Below are 11113 nucleotides of genomic sequence, written 5' to 3' on the forward strand. Positions count from 1 at the left end.
TGCAAGTACCGGCAGCTTTTAACACATGCCGAATTTAATGATTTAAAGCAATAACATGTACAATTAATGATTTCTTACAGCTGTGATAACTTTAATGAAATAACTCATCAAATATGTGATTTGCAGACCCTGTCAGGTAGTTTCATTTATGGTGGACTTACCTTCAAAATCCAGTTTTGTTTAGCTCGGCTGACCTACCAGCTGTCAAGTCAACCATGCACTCAGTGAAGGGAATGTAGCCCAGGCAAGGCAAGCAAGGGATTACTTCTTTGATACAGAATATCAAAACTGTGCTGAGGCCTTTTGAGCTCCAGTATAATATTTTGCAAAGGAGACAGGAAAAGAATGAAAGGGAATATAGCACAAGATTTCTTCAGGCATAAGACACCCCAGCAGTCTTAGAGACAATATATATTACTGAAGGAGAGCATAGTTAGGAGTTGTATAGCACTATAATCAATAAATAGCAGTGAAGAAACTAAATTCTCTGTACCTCCCTTGATGATGGTTGAGTCCTTTCCTAACGTACCAGTCCCACAAGTATTTATATATGCACTTAGCTTTCTTTACAAATCTTCACATGAATAGCTCAAGTAAACCTGTGCAATCATGAAAACTTTTAATAGGTTATGTAGAATTCAGACTTCAATAAAACAATAAAATAATAAAATGAAAATCCTTGAGGTTTAGTATGTTTTAGTTAGTGCTTTATTTTTTGTAGATTTTAGACCTGGTGTACAGTTCTGTGTACATTAGCAGTCCATAAATGCACTTTTTAAAGCTTTGTAGATTAGCACTTTATGAATATGCGCTTGTTGTCTTCCTCTGTTGTTCTCTGGAACTCTGTTTTTAACAGGCACTGGTGATAACTATTGAGTGGTATTTATAGCTTTGTTTGCTTTGCTCTCTACTAGAAGGACTAATCTCTTAGACGTTTCATTCCAGTACCTCAGATTAATTTTACACAAATTAACCTCAAACAAATTCTAGTGCAGACGTTCTTACATTGCAGGAAGTATCCCAGCTCAGATAAAGGTGTTGTATAGATAGGAAAAAGGGCAAGGACAGTCATCTTTTTACAAGTCAGCAAAAGATAACTGCAACCAGCATCCAGAAGAAAAAGATATTACAGTCAAGACAGAAAAATAACCATCTGCCTACTCCACTTACTGTTCCTTTAACAAATCTAAACAGCTTCATAGAATTTGAATATGACTTATTTTTAACATCTATTAATTCTAGTTTTGTCTTTTCTGAGTTAACCGCAAGAGAGTTTTACTAATCACTTTGTATGATCAGTCCTGAAGTGACTTCTTTTTATTATTACCTTTGCTGTTTTGTAGAGTTACCCATGTTTTGTATTTCCTTCCTGGGACTCTAGGAATTCTTCAGATTCACACTTTGTTTCTTCCCATAGATACTAAAGAACAGTTTGATTCTTTTATCTTTACCCTTGCTCAGCCTGGTTTATTCTATATTGTTTTGTGATATCAAGAGAACTGCAGAACAGAGGCAAGGACGATAACAATTCCCTAATGAACTAGCTTGGATACAGCAGAATACCATAAACTTTAAGCAGTTTCATGTTTCACATCAGCGATCAAGACATTACATTAACATCTTTGTTACATAGCCAACACGTTATAGGCCTTATAAGACTATTTTTGGTGAGACAAAATTAAATTATGCTAGTTTCAGGTCACTGTATTCCAGTTTTGTATAGAAACTTTTTATATCAACAGCAGTTTCATTTCAATAAACAAGTAGCATCCCTTCAAAATACCACACTTTAAGTTTCCCAACAGCTGCAACTGTCAACAAACACCAAAATTTAAATGTTTACATTACACAAGGGAGAATTGTGACAAAGTTTGTGCATGTGGCTAAATCAAATATGTTTATAGCAATGCTTTGGCAGTAGCATAGCTAGTTATGGCAATGCTGTCAAACACATGCATTGATTTCAGTTGAGCAAGGTGAAAACAATCTGATTGTGGTTAGAGTTAATGGTTAAATAACATATTTAAAGAATTCTATTCAGGTGCTTTTTAACATGAAGAAGCAAATTTGCCATTGTTTTGTAGTTGGTTACAAACTGTCTTCTTGGGTTATCTTTTAAAAATTTGGGTAAGCATGATAGTAATAGATCTAACTCAATGGTCACATACAATTACAAATACTTCAGTTGGAAAATTAAATATGAGAATAAAAATCTGTCTGGAAAGACAGATAACTTGTGCTCTCGCTGGTTTGATGCCAGTTCTGCAATTAACAGTTAAGACTGGGCTTAGGTTTGGCATCAAATGCTGTTCTCAAGTAGGCAGCTGTTTCAAGAAAAGAGCCAAAACTAGTTCTATGTCAAAAACATTACAACAAAAATCATAACCTGCCAGCTGGCACATCTTTGGCGGAATTATAAAGTGCCCAGCAGAAAAACGGAATGAAATAATTTTTGAAAGCTGATAATTAGGTTTCAACAATATTGCCAGTTTCCTTCTTAAAGAGTCTAAATATTTCACACAGGCGAGTGATTATCGGGTTTATTCTGATTATTTTATGGCTTCTAAACAGGCAAAACACCATGACAGCATATATCCTTTTTTATCAGAGACTGAACTAGTTTGGTAAGTAGTTTCCCCATTTAAAGTGTAGATTGAAACAAACAAACAAACTCACTCAACAGTAAACTAGATGTTTAGCTTCTTTAATAGGCAAACTATATTCAACATATTCTGATAGACATTGCCTTGAGAATATGGTGTTACAATCAGAAGCAGTCTTAAAGGTTAATGAATTTATGTAAAAAAAAAATATTCATGGTTCCAGCAACACTGTAGCATATGATGTAACAAATTTCTTGTATCTTAGATGTGCCTAGGAAACACATCATCACTGTATTTAAAATCACAACCTGCCAAACTACTGAATTGGATAAGCAGTTTGAAACTGCAGAGAACAAATGCAACATAGGGAAACAGAGTAACATGGTTTTGCACTTGAAATACTTGTAGATTGTATAACAAGTTCTCATGTTAATCTAGTGCTCAGAAGCTTGAAGGAATCCCAATGTGCCTTCAAAAAAACCCAGCATCTTATATAACCTCATTTTCATTATAGTTAATTCCACTACTTTCTGTTGCAGTTCAGCAGAACCACAGTTTCAAATGATCAGCCTGGCACCTCTTCTTCCTGGTTTAATTTTACATTTGAACTGCAGACATACTTAGAGAACTACATGATGTAAGATACTAATGTTTTTCCATTTAGAAAATACTTTAAGCCCCACCTCTCCAAAGCGTTGCTATCAGTGACCCATTTTCAGAGCCTATGACCATTTGTGAGTGAAAATAATTTATATGCATAATGTAAAATTTCCAAGTCTTACTTAAGGCCCAGTGAAGAAGTATTTCTTGATTTTAAGCCTTTCGCTCTAACAGCTGGCTCAGATATGAGCCTAGTGAAAGGCAGTGGTTTTTCTCCTCACCCAGTACCCTGTTGTTTGCTATCCTTATTTGAAACGATTTAGTAACAGCCAATCTTCCATAGTGTGGACCTCCAAAAAGTCATGATGCATTTTCCTCCCTTCTGGAAAAAAAAAAATAAAAATCAAGGAAGCAAGGTGTCATCTGTCTGTTTGTTCTGGCACACATAGCACTCCTCCCATCTCTGAGGTCCAATTTATAATGTTATACCAGTCTTGGTAGTTTCTGCAGTCAGTAGGTTGACTTGACCTTTTAATCCAGCTAGCTTCTTCCACTAGAGGAATCAAATCATGGGATGTAGGAAGGATTGGCTTCAGTCGATGTGTTATGAGGAACTAACGTGAATCATTGCCATTCCAATAAAAGTCACAGCAGCCTATTTGCCTTAGAAGGACAGTCTGGGCAATGGCTGCCTCGTCTCAGAGGACTACCTTTGGTCACTGAAAGTGCAGTCACTACAGCCTGCGCTGCGCTCTCCCCAAGGCAAAGGCAAGTGTCCAATAATGCCCGAGCACGGCCAGTCACTGTGGGGTAAGAGGTAATTGTTTCATAATCCATTCGGGACAACGTTTGCTGTGAGCGAAGGACATCGAGGATGTGGTTGAGGCGTCCTTCTGTCATGCAGGTCAGTATGGTCTGTCTCTGGCAGGCTAGTATTTGACAGCAGTTTCCTTTGTGGCAAGGATCTTGAGTGAAAAAGAAAGAAAATGAGATAAACTAAGTGCTCTTTTCTTCCAGAAAAGAGCTTGTTAGCAAACGATAACATCAACACCAGAAATATAAACTCACTAGAGGAAGGGAGTAGGAAGGGTTAATTTGCATTCTCTGTTCAAAACTAGTCTACTTTTATCTTTTGTTCAAAACTCATGAAGATCAGATTACAGAAAATTAGTGTTTCTAAAGATTATTAAATGCTCAGATTGTGTAAGGGGAGGAGATTTTCAGGTCTCTTGCTGTTTATCTAGCATTGGCTATACAGAGCAGCTTGGCTCGACACAGATGAGAACACTTTGTCCTGTAGAAAGCAGAAGAGATAATAGGTAGTTCACGATAGTAGGACTGTTTGAAACATATATTATGAAAGGTAGAACTTGAATATTACCTCAAAGCCAAACTAGTTACAGAAGTAACACTCGGCAAAATAATCAAGAACTTTGGGTTCTGTCTCCTTTCACAAACTGATTAAAATACTTAGTACTGACATTAAGTTTTTCAGTGTACAGTAAATACTATACACCAGGAGACAATTAATAACCAAAAGCTATTGTTGCTTGGAGACCATGCCTCTGTCATTCTGATTATTCCCAGTAGAGTTCTGTGATGAACTTTTCCTGCTTGAACCAGTCTGTTGATTTATCCAGAAATTATGTAATCAGTCTGAAGTAAATTGAAGTGGAAAAGGATGGTCAGCTAGACGTGAGAACTGTCATAAGCCAGCTTGCAAAAAGCTAGCAAGAAGCTTTGTGAGCTGTTTACCTAGAGGCAGAGGCAGGCCTCACGAATCAGCAGCTGGCCTTTTCTGCCTCTGTTCTGTAAGAAAAACTAAGACTACATAAAGTAAGGAAATGAGTGGTACCCCCTTCTAGTCACCTGTTTCTGTGGCGAGTACCTATCTTTTTAGAGGTATAGAATACACAGCCTCAAATTACAGAAAAAAATCCCAGACTTCAACAACTAATGTCTTTCACATTCAGTGTGTGCTATATTTTTTGTATTTTCATTATGGTCTTTTCAGAACTGTTCTCAGCCTGAATATGACCTTGGAAGAGAACAAGCCAATGTTCTCTGTGGCCAATGCCCGAACTTCTGAGAAACAGGAGCAGGTATATACAGAGACAGACTCAGGAGACATTTGTATCAAGTTTGGAGGAGTTACTACACTAAATACCTGAAAATTTGCACAGTAATTTAAGGAGGCCTGTGTCCTCCAAAATCTAAGCAATTTAATCACTAAGATCTGGCCAAGGAGAATATTGCCACCTCAAACTGGAAGTGGGGTCTTACTTGTCACTGCTTGTTCAAGATGCGTAGGTTGTGGTCTGTGCTTATGAGCCAGTGGTGGGTCCTTATGCTGACTGCTTTCTTTGCCTGCAGTTGAACCAAGTGAAGGAATCGTGCAAAAGGAATTTGACTTTCTGCTGTCAGAGTCCAGCTGGTCTAGAAAGAGTTTAAGATAAATAAGATGAGAGCCTTGAATTGAACAGCAACAGAACATTATATATGTCAGCCAGGAGGGCTAGAACTGAACTGAAGATTAGCTTACTACTGGCTGTTCTTTGAGGCCTTGTTTATACATCATTATTCCTAGGAAGATTTTGGCATGTATTACTGCACACATCTGACTTTTTTAAACCTTAGGAATTTGTTTCTGAAGTTATGGAACATTCTATTCTGTCCCTATGTCTGACAGCTATTGATAAGAACTAAAATTCTTGGAAATGCAGATATTATGCTTTTGGATACAAATGTCAAGCCACAGGAAGTCAAATCACTTCTAACAAGTACAGAAAAAGCTTTTAAGGAAATGCATCACTTGACACAAAATTTAAACACTTTGTCAAGACAAATCCACATCAGAAAGGCAATGGAATTTATTTATATAGGAATGATGATTACCAAGAATCATTCACACGTTCCTGGCAGCACAGTCTTTATAACAGATATATCCTTTATTTATTAGCAAATTAGAAAAAAGTTATTCTTGGTGGCATAAGGCAGTGTGGTTCCTGGGAGGGATTTGTTCTGTCAAAAGCAACAGGCAGAGGGAATGGCAACATGCGTGAGGGAAAGGCACCTGTACAGTACAGGCCAAGGTTCTAAAATAGTAACTGAAAGAGGCTTTTTGATGTCTACACTTAATCAAAAGGTATGTGGCACCACTGGTTTTCTGCAGTGAACTCATGCTTCAGGTAATACCAGTAGAGGACACATCTGTAATCTGAGAAGGGACAGTTTTACATCGAAAATAACGTGTGTACATGTAACAACTAGTAATATTTATCCTTTTCCAACTATTTATCTAAAATAGTGGGAGCTGACTATGTTTAAAGACAGATACCTTTCTTTGTTGTGTTCTGTAGGATAGTATTTGACAGACCCGTCTCAAGAATATTTTCTCTTCCTGCATTATTTGCACTGCTATCAAGTAGAATAGTTGACAAGCTTGGCACTACAAAAGGAATTTTCTTGCTGATTGCACGGTTGGGTTTTGGTGAACAGATGACCTGAAAGAGATCAAAATAGAGAAGAAATATTCTTGGAAACTTTTGTTCCAAACCCTTTTCTAAACAGTTTTCTCTTGGAATATAAGGCAGTAGCATTACAGGGCAGGGCGGGTATGCAGTTGTTGAGCCTACAGACATACTTAATTCAACTTCAGCTAGTTACCTTGGGTCACTGTGGCAGGACAGATCCATGGACTAACTGTTCTAGGGTTTACTGCAGTCCTAAATTGCTTTTGCAGCCTATGCTGCCAACAGCCATGGTGTCACCAGAACTTGACCTGTTTAAAGCTAGGTCTGATCTAGGCATGTAAGCTTCAGTTCTGTCTTTCAGTATTGGCAGGCCTGCCACCAGTGCTAAAATTGCTTTGAAAGGGGAGTTAACTGTATTTTTTGAGTGGTCACAAGACAATTGGCTTTGATCTAAGAAACTGGTTGAAAATTCTAGAATTCATCCTAGGACTTTTTCCAGCCATCATTTTGAACACACTAAAAGAAAGGTTAGATTTTTGCCATTTGGTTAGGACCTCTTCAAGAAGGAGGGTTTCAAAGCAACTCTTAAGTGAAGGAAATTAATGTTGCTCTTGCAAAAACAGAGAGCTGCTTGGAAAAAGGTAAACCAGTGGGTTTTGTTGACTAACTGGATGGAGTTTTCCTGGTTAGGAACAAAAGCGTTCGGGACATTCTGCCCCACAGTGTTTGTATTATACATTGTCAGGGCTGCCAAAGAAACAAGCAGCTTGTGAAGTAGGCTTTTAAGACTCTCATGGCATGTACTCACCTCTGAATTACACATGCCCGTCTGCAGCGTGTATATATCTGAACCTTTGCATGCATTAAGTGCTGTGTCCTGAAAAAAAAATAGCACAGTACCACTAGTAAGTATACATATGGTTTGTTCAGTTCAGTTGTCAGAGGCAAGACATGGACAATTTATGCTGACAATATAAATTACACTCTCAGGTATGTAGGTATATAGCAACAGTGAATTGCACAGAGCAATTCTGCATTTTGACACATGTAAGTGGGCAGGGAATCTGACACAACTCTACCCTGTTACTGTTTCTGCCATTTCAAATTTATTTTAAAACCCGGTTTTGAATCATGCAGGGGAAGGTGAAAATAGCCCTGTATTGAGAGAGTCTGGGCTAGCTATAACATGTTTTCCTTTAAGTATCCAAACATTGGGCCCAAACACAGGGCTGTCCTGTGTTTAGTGCGCCAAACTGTCTGCAATAAGGATGTGCCAATACTTGTAACATTTTTCTATTTTGTACGTCTGCAGCAAAATTGTTCAACTATTTTTAGTTTATATACTTCAACACTTATGAATCAATCCATTTTCAATAATCTCCAGTAGCATTATCACAATAATTTTGAATATATTATCAGTTGAGTTATTTAAGCAATAAATAGTGCTCTTTGCTAAGTTAGCAAATAGAAAAATAAAACATTGCTTGAGGGAGATGGAAGCATTAGATTATAGAGTATTTGGTGGTACAATCCTAAATTAAATTCAACAATAGTAAAAATGACTTGGACTGTAACAATACCAACTATTAAAAACATTGATCAAGTCTGTTTATAATCCCAGAGTGCGATTGCAACATGCAGATTAATCCATCATGCATCAACATAAACAACTCACAGAAGTACAACAATGAAACCAACAACACAGCATGGGTGTAAATGGAGTCAGAATATTTGCTCAAAGGCTGAAGCAAGTGTCACTGGTTTTCCCATTATGTCTAAGTTAAATAGATAGGATATAGCTATATTTGTGGTAGTCAGATTTGTGGCAGGTTGTAACGTAGACATATGTGGAGTTAGCTGTATCTCTCAGTTGTTGGCCATTGTCCATCCATTCCTGTGGTATTAGAGAACCCTGGCAGACCCTAGGACAAGCAGTATCTGGTGCCTCAAGCATGTCAATTTAGAAGCAGTGAAGCATACCAAAAAAAAAAGCCTAGTGTTGCTGTAGCAGGTACTAATGCTGTCCAGATTCTGGAATAAATACCTTCTTACGAGTAAATACAGCAAGCATTATCCTTGATTCTAGCCATAATTTAACCTACTTGAAGCTGATATTTGTTCTCATTCACATGGGTTTACCAGTCTGACTGCAGCTGGTGACAGGAAAGAAGCTATCATCTTTTTAAAATCTCAGGTAGAAATTGTCATAGTTTCTAGAGAACTGTTGTTGTTTAACTAAAACCACCATAAAGAACCTCACAATACCTATTTTCTACAATTCCTGAATGAACCTGAAGAGCCAAAGGGTACTCTCCAACTCTCTTCCATGTCCAATAAAACAATTTAGACAAAACCTTTCCAGATTGCAATTGAAATAATCAAGCAATATCCTTGTAGGAGAACAAGCCTTAATTTTGCACTAACCTTTGCATCGATCAGATTGTAGACTGCAGTGGAAATTGACTCCTTACTTAGGCCATCCAAAATTCCATTTAGAAGGTCTACACATTCTGTAGGAGTAATAAGGCTTTTTAAATACCACATTGCAATACCACATTGCGTATGAAAGTGTGCATATTTAGGCATCGGTGTATTGCAACTAACTTTATTATGTTGAGTAGCTAGATGAAATTGTTTTAATACAACTTTCACCTCACACCTCTTCTTGGTTTTCTTTTAGAACTGAAGAACAGTTACAGTCACATTAAAATCACATTTTCGTAAATGTTCATACATATGTAGGGAACTCGCAAGATTTATACAGTCACGTGTAACTCTATCACAATAATATGCAAATTGCTTCCTCAGCACTTCAACTTTGAAAATTTGCTCAAAAGTCCTCAAATATCACAACTTTAACATTTCTTGGTTATCTTTTTATAAACAGATGATGATAAACATAATTCCACTAAAGTAAACAATTCCTTTGAAAAGGAACTGGTTATGTATTGGAATAAAGAAATGCTGAATACAGGTTCATCTTTAATAAACTGGTATATATAGCTGATAACATTCCTTCCTTTATTTGTACTCACTTTTACTTCATGCTAAACACAATTTTGGAAGTAAGCAAGCTATGTTTGATAGGAACCTTCAGTTAGAAAAGCTATCTACACTACTCTGATGATTGTTCCATCATTGATTTAGAGTGCTAGAGCAATGTTCTCAGCAAGACTATCCATTACAAATCGTACAAAGAAAGCAAATCCTGAACCTTACCTGCAGTACATGGTCTGTAATCTGGTTCTTGATGCCAGCACAGAGTGATAAGATACAACAGTCTATTCCTCTTAGGCAGATTTCTTGGTATAAACTTTTCTGAAATGCCAGGCCGCAAACTGCTGCAGATTCCTGTCAAAACTTCCAGCAGTGTTGTTTGACCTGGAATTTATAGGAAAATGTCACTGCAAAAATCATTAAACACCTCAGAGCTTTTAAAATGATATTCAGCATAAGTTATCTTGTGTATTTGAAAACAAATACTGTTAGTTTTTTTAAAGCAGAAATATATTAACACTCTGGTAAATATACATGCTAACCTTTAACAATAACTATTGCTACTTATTACAACAGGAGATTTCAGGATAAAGAACTTTGTCCAAATAATAAGTCACAAATGGATTTGTAAACACACAGTGTAAACTACCCACACAGATACCTCGGGAATAGATGTAATTATTATGGGCATATTGTAAGCACTCAGTTTTATGTAAAGCCTTACACCTGCATTGTCAGAATGTAAATCCTATTGTACAAAAACCCCCAATCTACTTTGAGCAGCCACAAGATGCATGAATATTAAGATATTATTCTGCGCAGTATTTCTAAGAGGTCCTCTGCCTCTAAAACGCAGGAGTCCTTCAATAAGTGTTGCCATGCAGAACAGAGCCCATAACAAAGAAGCCTTTTGTTGACCTCCACCTCTATGAAACAGGGATCATTCCTACACTGCGACAATTATTATACAATGCTTTGCAAACGTACTGCTTTAAAACCGCTCACACTTTCATTCAAGAAAGTAAAATTCCCTGCTGACAAGAGAAATCAGCATGAACTGGCTTTTCTTGATCAGGATTTGAAACTCACAGCAACTTAAAAAAAAATTAACATTCCGCTTATCCAGTTAGTTGCTTGTCACCAAAATTTTCCTGATTTTAACGTGACAACTGTCAAATATAAAGTGATATTCTTTTTCACTGAAGGTAAGCAGAAAATCCAACTCACCAACACATTACTTCAGCACAGAGAGATGATACAAGTAGCGTATCACCTACACCTACACCTTTCCCCTACAGAAAGATGAATGTCTTTGGAAACACTGAGGATCTGTTGAGGGATTTAAATTTTATATCCTGTAGCACGGGGCTATGTGTTGTAACAGTAATATAAGGCAAAGGGACATCTGAAAGGACAGTGCTGTTTGTATCACAATTTCCC

General features: G+C 37.2%; 1 protein-coding gene across 1 annotated transcript in view; it reads right to left on the reverse strand.

Moving 5' to 3' along the window:
- Nucleotides 1–3848: 3848 nt before the first annotated feature.
- Nucleotides 3849–11113, reverse strand: part of LOC104510842 (receptor-interacting serine/threonine-protein kinase 2-like) — a 12434-nt gene continuing 5169 nt past the window's right edge. Inside the window, exons 6-11 of the mRNA XM_010153217.1 lie at nt 9896–10057; nt 9101–9186; nt 7485–7553; nt 6541–6706; nt 5487–5639; nt 3849–4168 (exon numbers count right to left, since the gene is read on the reverse strand). Of these exons, the coding sequence (XP_010151519.1) occupies nt 3849–4168; nt 5487–5639; nt 6541–6706; nt 7485–7553; nt 9101–9186; nt 9896–10057 (956 nt within the window). The remainder of the gene's footprint in view (nt 4169–5486; nt 5640–6540; nt 6707–7484; nt 7554–9100; nt 9187–9895; nt 10058–11113) is intronic.

The sequence above is a fragment of the Eurypyga helias genome, unplaced genomic scaffold (genome assembly GCF_000690775.1).
Source record: "Eurypyga helias isolate BGI_N326 unplaced genomic scaffold, ASM69077v1 scaffold26866, whole genome shotgun sequence".
In the NCBI taxonomy this organism is placed as follows: Eukaryota; Metazoa; Chordata; class Aves; order Eurypygiformes; family Eurypygidae; genus Eurypyga; species Eurypyga helias.